Genomic DNA, 13017 nt, shown 5'->3' with positions numbered 1-13017 from the left:
CATCATTAAACATGTGAACTTGCAAAAGCCAATCAAGTAGTCTGGTATAGGGTTGCATTTTTTTTCCCAACAATCCAACATGCTTGAACAACCTGCAGTAAGACACTGTTACATGGTCAAGGCAACAAAACACTGATTGTATTGTTAAGTGCCTCTACAAAAACCTGAGTGGTGGGCTTGGGGGAGGGAGGAATGTAACCACAGTATATTCATACTGAGCTTTCTACGACCACTTTGGATGGATTAGAAGGTGTGCAAGTCACGGTGACAGGACATTGCAAACATAGCGGAATTTCAATCCATATGATGGATTAGAAAAACATGAAATTATGATCTGATGCCGTTTCCCTACAAACATTGATAGAGCTAAGGAACATTACTGTAAAAGTATTACTCCAACTGCAACTTGATTTTTTAAATTTTTTTATTGGATTTATTACAAAAGGTGAAAGTTGGCAACCCAATTGATGTGTAATATTTAAATTCTTCAAATGTCTTCCCTGAAGCTATTAGACAATATCTACATGATAGCTTTTTTAATTAACACATTTCAGCACAAGATAGGATTTCAGGCCAAGTGAAAAGACAGCCGACTTGTTCATACTTACACCAAGTGTGGCATACATTTAAAAACACTTACAGTTTAGGGTGTACAAAAAATTAACACATCCACTTAACACAAAACCTAAGCAATTTCATCAATAATACTGCACATGGCAGCATCTTTGTCCCACATTTTGTCCCTCTTTGTAGCAGCAACACTCTTGTCCTGGTGAGCTACTGCCATACAGCTGGCCCCTGCTTCCTCTACATCCATAGGTTCAGTTTTCAGCCTGGGGGCCTGCCCAGAGGAGCAACTAACACTGGTTGCTGCGGACACAGTCCTTGTCCCGTCACTAGCACTGTCTGCGCCCTCCATCTGTGGTAAGTCATCAGGTAGGGAGGCAAGGCACCCCTGGATCATCTCCACCACCCTCTCCAGATGTTTTTGGAACCTCTCTGCTGTCTCTAGCCTCTGTCTTTTCTGCACCTCCATCATCACCCTCAGCGTCTCCCTAGCTTGATGTGGCCTGTACTCATTTATCAGGTGGTGCATGTGAACAAACAGTAGCTTCAAGTCCTCCAGCTTCTCCTCTCGTTTTATACTGCCAGGGCTCTTGATGAGGATGTCCAGCAGGTCCAGGAAGTTCACGAGGATGGACATGTTGAGCTTCTTGAGCTCCCGTTTGTGGTCAAACTGCACAGGATGGAGCCTCTCGATGCCTTGGCTCTCCAGAGGCCGGATGATGAGGTCATCACACTGGAACTGGTTGCCAAACATCATGTAGCTATCTCTGATGGGTGGAGGGGGCTTTGGAGCCAGACCCTTGCGGATGTTTTCATCTGTGTACTCTTTGATGTACTGCATAGGTGGAGGGGGCAGGGCACTCACCTGCTGTGGTTCACCCATGATGCTGACCTGAAACAATAACATAAAAGATGAATCTGTCTGTTTTTTCACCATCTAAACACATAATGGGAGGTGGCAGCAAGCAGTTGCAAAACAGGTTTAAAAAGGGTAACACGTGTTTTTGTTTTTTTCTTATAAGACATATGGTAAGTTACACTTTATACATCACTGATTAATTTAATATTGAGATAAAACCATTAGATGATTATTCAATTAGTTGATGAATACAATCTTTTAAAAGTTTTTGGGGTGATTTCAAGCCTATATTATAAACCAGAAATGAGGGAGAAAGATTCTCTACATTCTCTAGTTCCAGATTCTCAATTATAAGGATTTGCTGCTTCATTTCAACTGAATATCGTTGGGTTTTGGACTGTTGGACGATAAAAACATGTGATGAAGATGTCACATGGGCTTTACCATGTTGTAATTCTGGTAAATTGTGATTTATTTCAATCTTGTGACATTTTTATAGATCAAACAATTAACTCATTGATCAATTAAATATTATGCAGATTAATCAATAATGAAAGCAATTGTGTGTTGCAGCCCTAGCTTAATATGCCTCATAAACTTAAATCAGTGACTGAATTTAAAACAACAGTAAATAAGTGTCCAAATCACATCTTATAAGTAAAAGTAGTAATACTGCAGTGTAAAAATACTCATTTAGAAGTATTTCAAAAAGTTACTTAACTAGTGACTAAGCACACTAGTGTTACACAAGTCCACACAAGTTGTGCAACACGTGAATGTCTTTAGTTAGCTAAGTACTGCAAAATGTATTTGCATATCAATTACAAAAGAAAAAAACTTTGCGTACTGCATTGATGCATTCATGTGTAAGTGACATTAGTATTTAATGATGCAGCCTGATCGATTGTTGCTTAGTTTAACTACTTTATATCCTACTGGGTATTGAAATGTATAGTATTTACATTAGCCCATATTAGCATACGTTTTGTATGTAAAAGTCTATATCTGCAAAGTAACCAATAACACCTACAGTCAGATAAACGCAGTGGAATTAGGGAACATTATTTCCTAATTTGAATGTTTTGGAGTAAAATTATAAAGTTGTATGGTTGAAATACTCAAGTAAAGCACAATCAGTTACTTCAAAACTTCTTAAGTAACGTATAGTAATGACGTTAATACTTCGTTACTTTCCACCTCGTGGAATAACAATACAAATAATAAATAATATGAATTTTGTCCACGACAACAGCAACATTTACAAGCCTACAATTCCCACTAGTGTTACACAAGTTATTCACCAGCAACGTTATGTATCTGGGTCAACTGTTTGTCTATACGAGTGAGACAAGCGAGCAGTGCTAGTTCCGTTAGCTGTCTGCCTAGATAATTGATACGCAGATGTTATAGTTTCGATCTCCAAGAACATTTGTCGTCGTTGTTCATTCTGTTTTCTCTTCCCAGTCGACAGACGTAACTAGATGTTACAGGATCATGACGCTAGAAACAAATGCAGCTAACTAACTAGCTAACGTTATGTGTTGTGGGGTTAGCAGTACTGCGGCTAAACTGCTGCTACCTAGCAACACGGGAACCTAAAACTTTAAAGCTAACTCACAAGACAGGCTGAATGAAAAAGGCGGCGGTTATATTTCTACACACCTCTTAAATGGCCCGTCAGTCGCAGCTGAAAGTAGACTTTAAATGAGAAATGTAAAAGAGATATGTAATCGGACAATTAGCTCTTGGCTAGCCACTTCATACATGGACGATCGTTTATGCTCTGATCCCATTGGCTGAACTGTGAGCGTCATATTTTTATTTCGTCGTGCGGATTGGACCGTACTGGAAGAACAAACTAAACGCTGATTGGTCGTAACCTAACACAACGTTATTGTTGTACTTGGTAAAAGCTTAATACCTAAACATAATGAGGTGGGAGAGATAGGCTATTATAACAATAAACAAAGCTAATAACGACTAAGTTAACTTGTATTCCTGTCATAACGTAAGGCTGTTTTAGTGTAATTTATATTGTAATTTATATTTTATACCAACACACCAAAGATTACAAACAAAAACTTACAAAAACTACCATGTACAAACATCTATTACCTTGGCTAATAATAACAATCGTTCATGTATTATAGAGCACTTCAAGCAAGAAGCACAATGACTATCAATGGCAGGACAAAAGCATTAAAACAGCTGCCTGAGATTAAAAAAACAAACAAACAAAAAAAGAACTAACTAATAAAAGAAACAGGAACAACTTATACGATATAGTAGAAGTTTAAAACGATTATGTAAGAGGGCATCTTACAATCACAAACAGATAAATCTATTGTTGTTAATTCTGTGTGAAAATAGCAACTGAAAGACAAAAACAAAACTTGTATATAACATAACAGTCCTGTTCCCAAACATTGTAAAGGTATTTTAAATTAAGGGCATTCTTAATTTACCTTAAGATTATTATTATTTCACAACACAGGCTCCCTTAAAATGGTCTGGAGGTTTATCTGGAAATTTTTGCACTTTTGCAAAATGTTAAACTTGTTCTAAATTCATAATAGACCTAATGTCAAAACTAATAATAGAGATATAAATATTGAACAGAAAATGTCAACATTTTCTTAAACCCTGATTTTGTGACAGATTACAATTTTCTATTCAATTTTATGTTTTTGTCCTCATTTTGTTCAATGTATTTGTTCTGACAAAAACGGCCTTACCTTTAGTGAAAATCCTGGAGCAGATGGCAGTCCTGTCTCATCCAAAATTTTAATGCAGACCAAAGGAACAGGAATCATTTCCCAGATGGTGGTGCTGTAGCATTCCTCTCAGTCTTTCATGTTTTGAAAAACCGTTATTGTGAGTTTGACTTGTTTTATGTTTTGAACTCTGTTCTCTACGTTTATTGAACTCCAACCGTTATTTCTTCATCTTTTTAATCACCTTTATTTTCCCTTCATGACTAAATTTCAATAGCACAAATCTTACTGCTTGCAACTGTAATTGACATGATTTTTTCTTTTAGATTTCCAGCACACATCTGTCTTTATTTATCTGTAGTTCTGTGTCTGTCGACCGTTAAGGGAGAGAGAGAGATAAGAAATACAAGAAACCACGTGAGAGAAAGTGAGAAATAATCAAAGAAAAAGCAAAGCAAATGATGAGGATATACCAACAAAATATAATTATATAACACAAAAAAAAACATCCAGAAACTAAGAAAAAAAAGTGTTGCTGCAAAAATGTGTGTAAAATGATCTTCTAATACACATACCCAACATTTTCTGGTGGCCTAAAGAAGCCCCTGTCCATAGCTTACGTCATCACCAGCTCACAGTCATTACCATCAAAGTTCGTATATTGGTGGAAAATGTTCCAAAGGGCAGAGATTAAAGAATCACCCTCCTACTACTGCATTGCTGACTTATTGCAACACAGTCAGTGAAAGTATGTGAGTGCATGTACAGTATGTGTGTGTGTGTGTGTGCGTGTGTTTGTGTATGTGTGTGTGTATGTGTGCACTTGTTTGCTAGCACAACCCATTTCTTGCCGTAAGGATGTGGTTTATGAAGTGCAACAACTTCATGCCGGAAACGCTACGGCTACGCTTTATCAAGTGATCATCCACTCTTTTTTTTTCTGACAGTGAAGTGCTCTCTCCATCAGCCAAAGTCTGTCAGTGTTTCTGACTGTTTATTTGAATAGCAGTTGCCATGTTTCCCAGGGTGATTTTGAAAGGAACAATGATCAAAAAATCTCAGCAAAAGAAAAGAACATCGCCATGCAACTACAAGGAGAGATATTTTGTACTGGATACCCAAGAGTTGAAGTATTCAGAACGCCGTCGGGGAGTAAGTATGCACATATTTCATTAATACGCTGGCTATTAATTTGAAATTATACAGATGATCAGAAGTTTTGGTCTGGAAATTTGACCTCCAGGGAACCTACTATGATTTGAATCATATCCGCAATGTGTATAGCATACAAAAAGTAAAGATCATGTTGTTTCAGAAAAAGCCCATGCTGAAAGGCTGCATCGAGTTGTCCAGAATTAAGTGTGTGGAGCTTGTTTATAGTGATGTCCCCATACCATGCAACTTTAAGTACCCTTTTCAGGTGAGGCTCGCAATTTCTCAAATAATAACTCCTACAAAAACAGAATAATTACAGTAAACTTGCTGTACATAGTGTAGTGTGTATGATTTAACACAATTTTCTCAAATCCAAATGTCTCTACAGGTTTTTCATGACAGCCATTACCTCTACATTTTTGCCCCAGACAACGATTGCCGTCAAAGATGGGTCAGAGCCATCAAAGAGGGTAAACAGCTTCAGAACAATATGGTTCAGGCAATGATAGTAGTACAACAAATAACTGTGAACTCTTGGTTGTACATCACACAAATGTATAACTTTATACATTATAAACTTTATACATTATAAGTTATTTCTTTTGTTACTGATATAGAGACAAAGTGTAACAATTTGGTTACAAAATACCACCCAAACTTCTGGATGGATGGAAAATGGAGATGTTGCCAACAAACAGAGAAACTGGCAGCGGGCTGTCATGTATATGACCCAGTTGGTTATGGTATGTATTATCTCTTCTTTTCTTTCTCTTTGTTAAATATTTCATCAAGGGCCTAACACTAATTTGTGTATTTGGTTTCGCCTCATTCAAATGTACATGAACAGATAAAAAAAATCATGTGGTTTTCGGAAAACTGAGCTTGATCTTAATTGAGTAGTGTTACGTAACTTAGCATTCTACAACATCCAATGTAGAATTGTTACTTTGTAAATTTAAATGTGCCTATAACATGTCCAATTTCAAAATTCTCGTTTCTCCACAGCTTCTAAAAAGCCACTCCCTCAAATCCCGGATCCAGAGGTATCACTTTTTAAAGCATAGATAACAAGTGCTGTTCAAATTATAGAAATAACATCTTTTTGGATATTTTTTGTGTGCGTGTGTGTGTTTCTTGTTTGGCTTTAAGTTATAATTGTTTTATTTTCAAGGCTGCGCCCCTTGACATCTTAAATAATTATGCTTTTTTTTTCTTTTTCTTTTTTTTTTTAAACAAATGCACCTGCAGTTTGGGCACAAATGATTTTACATCTTTGCAGCTTGGTTACTTATCTTATATTGCTCATATCATGTGATAGCTGAGCCTCTTCTATAGCTGACAACCACTGCTTGACGTAAAACATAATATTCTTATTGTTCAAATTGTTATAACCCACTGAAGCGGCATTGTGATGATTTTGTTAAGGTACTTACTCACTGTGTTTATACTATTTTGTCTACTATGTGTTTTTTGAAGAAAATGTAAAGTAAAAAAGGTCACTGCTCACCGTTTTGAAGCTACTTCACAATAGAGTTTATGTTTTTATGAAGACACACTGCTAATGCATTTTCTCTTTTTCACAGTATCACACAATTGTTGGTCTTTTCATCAGAACAGTTTGTTTCTTAGATAATGATATAGCTCAATAATATCTCTGATCACATTTCATAGATTAAGGTTTTTTGTTTTTTTTAAAAAATATTTATCAGGTGGGACTGCATGATTCAGGACAGAGGGTGGTCATCGCTCTGCAAGACTACACACCATACGGGGACGAGGACTTGCCGCTTCGGAAAGACCAGGAGTATATACTGATTAGCAGTTCCCACCCTGACTGGTGGGCCGTACAGGATGACAAGGGGTAAAGCACATATAAATTCCCATCTCATTCTTAGTTACGGACCACAAGTCTACAACTAATGTGCATTTTTTCCTACCTCTCATCAGGAACACAGGCTTTGTGCCCAATACTTACGTAGCTGAAAAATTTGGCAACAATTTTGAGAGATTTGAGTGAGTTTAATTTCATTTCTCTTTTCTAATGGTTAACGTGTCAGTTCTGTTCTCTAAAGAATGAATTAATTTGTGGTTATTATGTCCTCTCACAGATGGTACAACAGAAACATAACCAGAGGGGAAGCAGAAGAGTTGTTAATGAGAGAGGTAAAAACAATGTCAGCATTTAAGGATCCTGTAATAATCCAATTTTCATTAGTTTATTCTTCCAATCTTGGTTCGACAAAAAAAAAACAAAAAAAACAAAACGCCATTAATAATTCTGATAATAATATTTAATTATCAGGCTGTTGCTGCTGTGTGATGCAGTGCACTTTTCCTGTGACTGTACCAACAGCAACTATCTGCAGCATTTGCAAAATTAATGCACCTGCACAACAGGAGACTGACATCATATAGGACATGAAAATTGCCTCACAACCACAATGTTGAATTTCCTGCTGTGAACTGCTTTTGCTAAGTTTTGCAAGAGGGAGGAAAAACAACTATCCATTTTCATCTATTACTTGCACATTGCTGGTTTAAAATGACTACTGGGCCAATGCTGGTGTTAGTTGCAGAACCTAGAAACAATCAATAAACATGTGTTTTAGTTTTGATGATTCTGTGTGGTTTCAACGCTTGATTTTTAGGGAAAAGAAGGTGCGTTCATGGTGCGTGACTCAAGACAGGCAGGAGTCTACACAGTGTCGGTGTTCACCAAAGCACCGGGGTAATTCTACATCCCTCTTGCGTGTTATTCTGTTCTTATCTATCATATAGTTAAACATAATTATGCAATATACATTTGAACTATTTTGATGATTTTCTCAAGTCTCAATTTATATTGTTATGTTGGCAGGATAACTAATAATAGCTTTTACATACACACCTGGTGTCTGATCACATTGCTTGATTTGAAAGTAATAGCTTCTATATTGTTTATTGTAATGCACTCACATTTCACAATAGTTTCTCTCAGCTAAACCTTTACTTATAATGCTTGCTTTGGTAACTTATATGATATGATGCATAAAAACATCTCTTTTCTCATCATATCACCTTTAGGTCTAATGGGGAGAAGAATCCAAGAGTGAAACATTACCAAATCCGACAGACAGAAACAGGAGAGTCCGCATTTTACTTGGCAGAGAAGTACCTGTTCAGCACCATTCCTGAGCTCATCCATTACCACCAACACAATGCTGCCGGTAATCGCCCTGGATTTCCTCATGCACCAGAATCAACATGAAGGATCAAAAGCTAAGAGGAAGTTCAGCTGATAAAGCAGCTGATGTTTCTCAAACATTGTGATATAAGGCGCCATAGAGATGCTTTATAAGCGTGTCTATATCTGGGGCTGAATCTATATGTGTGTATCTGTTTACTTGGCAGGCCTGATAACACGTTTGAGGCACCCGGTCTCTCAAGGCGGAGGCTGCTCCCAGGACACCGCTGATCCCTCCAAAGGTTAGAGAATGTACTGTTGGATTTATAAAGCTCGGCTGGAGCTTGCTGACCTCTAGTGGTTGTCATCTTGCTCCAGCAAATGTACTCAGAGTGTGTTCAGTACATCCTGATAGTCACCCTACTGCAGAAATAGAAAGTAACTAAGCACATTTTCTCAAGTACTTTATTTCAGTACAATTTTGAGGTACTTGTACTTTACTTGAGTATTTCTATTTTATTTAACTTCATACTTTTACTTTTACTTTTTACATTTCAGATGGAAATACTGTACTTTTTATTCAATTATACATATCTGACAGCTATAATTACTACTTACTTTGTAGTTTAAGATTTTACGCACAAAATAATGAAAAAACAAATGATCAGTACATAAGATATGATGTATTGTTACAGATTAAACTACTCAACATGTACTGTAAGAAGCAGTGAAAATTAACTCCACATCCACCAACTACAACATTTAAGTACAGTTTACATATTAAAACATAAATAATCATGATCCAATAATAGCACACTGACAAAGGCCATTCTGCATAATGAATATTTTTACTTTGAATACTTTAAGTGTGTTTTGTTGCTAATACTTCTGTACTTTTACATAAGTACATTTTTAAATGCAAGACTTATATTGGAGTATTTCTATAGTGTTTTATTGCTAAATAAATTATTTGAATATTTTTCCTGACTATGGTGTTATGCAACAAACTAGAAACTTTCATCACTCATTGCTGAAGCCCACTTCATTAGAAATTAAAGTTATAATCTATATCTGCACATGTGCTGTTTTCACTGATATGACCCACTATTGTGGTTATTTCACTTTAACTGAACATATAATAGGTGTTTTTGTTCACCACCTGCTTGCTGCTCAACAGATCAGTGGGAGGTGCACCTTGAGGAGCTGACCTTGGGTGAGGAGCTAGGCAGTGGCCAGTTCGGGCTGGTGCTGGAGGGGAGGTGGAGGGAGAGGAGGGTGGCGGTGAAGATGGTGAGAGAAGAGTGCATGTCAGATGAGGAATTTAAAGAAGAGGCAAGAGTCATGATGTAAGTGCAACTCGTGATGATTCATTCATGTTGTTCAGGGTAAAATCAACTCAGCTAATGTGTGGTTGTGTGTGTGTGTGTGTGTGTGTGTTGTGTGTATGTGTGTTTTAACAGGAGATTGTCCCACTCTAAGCTGGTTCAGCTCTATGGTGTGTGCACCCAGCGTTCTCCCATGTGTCTGGTGTTTGAGTTCATGGAGAATGGCTGTCTGTCAGACTTCCTGCGAGCCAGGAAAGGGCAGTTGTCTCAGGACGTGATGTTAGGGATGTGTCTGGATGTCAGTGAGGGGATGGCTTACTTGGAGAGCTCTAACTTCATCCACAGAGACCTGGTAAACCAATAGATAACCTTTTTTTTTTTTTTTTTTTTAAATAATACACTTTTATATATCTGCTGTTAGACTAGATTTTCTCTCCTCTGCTCCTCTTTCTACTGCAGGCTGCAAGGAACTGTCTTGTTTCAAGGAACAATGAGGTGAAGGTGTCTGATTTTGGTATGACCAGGTATGATTTCACCAACAAGTTTGAATATTCTTTGCCAAATCTTTGTGTGTGTTCACCATATTGTTTGGAACTTTTATCCAACATTTTGTTATGTTTTTACTATAGTTAGCGTACAGGTACATTGTATGATGGTGTGTGGTTTGTGTCCTCTGTCTGTACTGTAGATTTGTTCTTGATGATCAGTACACAAGCTCCCAGTGCTCCAAGTTTCCTGTCAAGTGGTCAGCACCAGAGGTCATCAAATTCTGCAAGTTCAGCAGCAAGTCTGACGTCTGGTCATTCGGTGCGTTTATCTCTCTATTTCTGTGACTTCCTGTCTTGTTTTAGTCAGTCAGTCAGTCTTCCTCTGTCTTTAAACCATCCAAACAATTTTAATTTATAGATCTCACAGATGAACAGCAGCTTGACCAGCCCATTTACTCTGGTGGTCTATGCTATATATAGACAACCAACACAGAAAGCTACACTATTTCATTCAAAATCATCCCATGGAACCCAAAGCTACATAAGCAATTTCAAGACATACTGTACACATTGTTGTAACTTTTCTTTGAATGCTTGCTATAACATCCGGATATGGCCTGTATTCAACACTTTCAGGAATGTAAAAAGCGTTGGCCCTTGACCATATTTATTTATTCATTCATGGAGAGTATATATTATCCAAAGATCATACACAGTGGTGGCTATTTTTATGGCTTCTTAACTTGTCATGGAAAGTTCCATGAGACGGGCCACTTCATTCAGAACCTTCCAAACTAGGAAATTGTGACTCGTTTGTGTCCAACAGATACACAGCACTGTTGTAGACATAGATATATAACAGTATATAATATAAAAATTAATCACAACCACAGTTAACTAGCAGAGCAGATATTAGTTTGAACAGTAAAGTATTTGGGTTGGTTTGGATTAAGTAGCAATGCAGGTTAACTTTAGCTGCTTTTGTAGCATATCTGATGTTGAATTAAAACAAGACGCTAGTATGGATCACCTGCAATATAGGTATTTCAATTTCATATTTTTCTGTTAGAAATTCTGAAAAGCACTTTAGTACAAAAACATTGTCAGTCCTCTTTGGATGATGCATGTGGTATTCATCAAAAATAATGAATGCTGAAGAGCTAGCATTGCACAACCTCAGGGGACACAAGAGTTGATTTCTGTATGTCTTTACATGAGTTAAAAGGTTATCCAATCAACAGGGTGATCTTTCTATAGATTTTTATGTCATGATAACATAATCGGAGTCTCCCTGTTCACCCCTGCTCAGGTGTGCTCATGTGGGAGGTGTACAACGAGGGCCGTCTGCCCTATGAGAACCGCTCTAATGCTGAGGTGGTGGAGTCCCTGAATGCAGGCTTGAGGCTCCTGAAGCCACGTTTGGCACCAGAGCCTGTCTACCTGCTCATGGAGTGGTCCTGGAAGGAGGTGGGAACAGGAAGTTAACATATTTCCTGAAGAAAAACAAAATATGTAGACAACAAAGAGCTCTGTATTCAAGCCTTTTTTTCCTTTTCATTCTCAGAGACCAGACGATCGTCCATCCTTTGCTCTGCTGCTGCATGAGCTGGCCTCCCTCTCAGACCTGTGAACCGAAACAAGAGTCATGTTTGATAACTATATAAGTAGATATATTTATTTTATTTATTGAGTGATTTCCTATTTCTTGTCAAATGTTGTTTAGATGTGTCTGAAGGTGTTCCAAACCCCTAGATTTTGCACTTTATCTGTTTCATAGCTCATACCGTCTTACAAGGTTCATACAGTCCATTTACACAGCAACTGCTGCATACTGCGGGTTTTTAACATAAAACTAAAGCTTTTAAACATTCCATAGGATCTTTGTACATTAAACAGGTGTGATGATTGCTTTGTTTGATTTGTTGTTAATAAAATGAATATTTTGACTAATATTAAATGTTCCATATTTTTTCCTTATAGGTTTGCTTCATACTTTCAGCACTACATTAATATCAGCTTGTTAGACATTAGTAAAAGCAGGTGATATGCTTTTCAGAAATAAAAAAAAAATCTACAACTCAAAATCTATCTTTAAACATTCACCTCCTACGCTTTGCAGGTGGCTGTAAAAGGCTTATTGTTCGCTTTTCTTTATGGAGAGCGGCAGCTGTGGCCAGTAGGTATAAACCAGGACAATGGATTCCAATGGTGAAACGTTTTCACAACAGAGAAAATGATCAAATCGTCCACAGAAATGGTCAAACCACTGCTGCAGCATAATCAACTCACTGTTCATTTGTATGCTCATTATGTATGGCTAAATACAGGGGAGTTTTCTTCAAAGTTGATATGGTTAAACAAAACTAGCAATGTAAAGTATGATAACAACAAACTTCCACTGATATACTGGATCTAATGTGTTGAGGATGTGGGATCACCATTTAGCTGGTGAATAATCACCCATTGGTAAGAGTAATCATTCCCTGCCATCAGACAGTCATGCTGGGCACTCTGCTCTGCAAGTTTAGAGGCCAAAGTTGGAACTGCATGTCAAGCAATGCAAGCAAGCCCAGAAAAACGTGTTGCCTTATATACAGTCAAAAAATATATAAAGGTATCAAAAGTAAAGCCACAGAAAAAGACTTATGCACATGATGGGCACAGGTAGAGAGAAGACAATCTTATGCATTGGATGAACAGCTTTCATATCAGTTGGCTGCTTAAGAACATCCTTGCAGACAAACAT

At 37.4% G+C, this 13017-nt stretch overlaps 2 protein-coding genes across 2 annotated transcripts; one reads left to right on the top strand and one right to left on the bottom strand.

Annotated features, from left to right (window-relative positions):
- Nucleotides 1-406: 406 nt before the first annotated feature.
- Nucleotides 407-3239, bottom strand: med7 (mediator complex subunit 7). Its single transcript, XM_044363256.1, has 2 exons — nt 3089-3239; nt 407-1459 (listed from the first exon to the last, which is right to left on the bottom strand). Exon 2 carries the CDS (start codon nt 1448-1450, stop codon nt 686-688), a length of 765 nt encoding a protein of 254 aa, XP_044219191.1. The 5' UTR covers nt 1451-1459; nt 3089-3239; the 3' UTR covers nt 407-685.
- Nucleotides 3240-4644: 1405 nt separating this feature from the next.
- On the top strand, nt 4645-12217 carry itk (IL2 inducible T cell kinase). The gene is made up of 17 exons (XM_044364490.1): nt 4645-5292; nt 5456-5560; nt 5684-5765; nt 5913-6038; nt 6301-6338; nt 7005-7156; nt 7243-7308; nt 7404-7458; nt 7944-8023; nt 8359-8501; nt 8686-8760; nt 9636-9804; nt 9919-10135; nt 10243-10307; nt 10472-10590; nt 11581-11738; nt 11836-12217. Exons 1-17 carry the CDS (start codon nt 5155-5157, stop codon nt 11899-11901), a joined length of 1854 nt encoding a protein of 617 aa, XP_044220425.1. The 5' UTR covers nt 4645-5154; the 3' UTR covers nt 11902-12217.
- The last annotated feature ends 800 nt before the right edge of the window (nt 12218-13017 follow it).

Source organism: Thunnus albacares, chromosome 10 (assembly GCF_914725855.1).
Source record: "Thunnus albacares chromosome 10, fThuAlb1.1, whole genome shotgun sequence".
Classification (NCBI taxonomy): domain Eukaryota; kingdom Metazoa; phylum Chordata; class Actinopteri; order Scombriformes; family Scombridae; genus Thunnus; species Thunnus albacares.
Note: the sequence above shows the minus strand (reverse complement) of the source record. Positions and strands in the feature narration are given on the sequence as shown.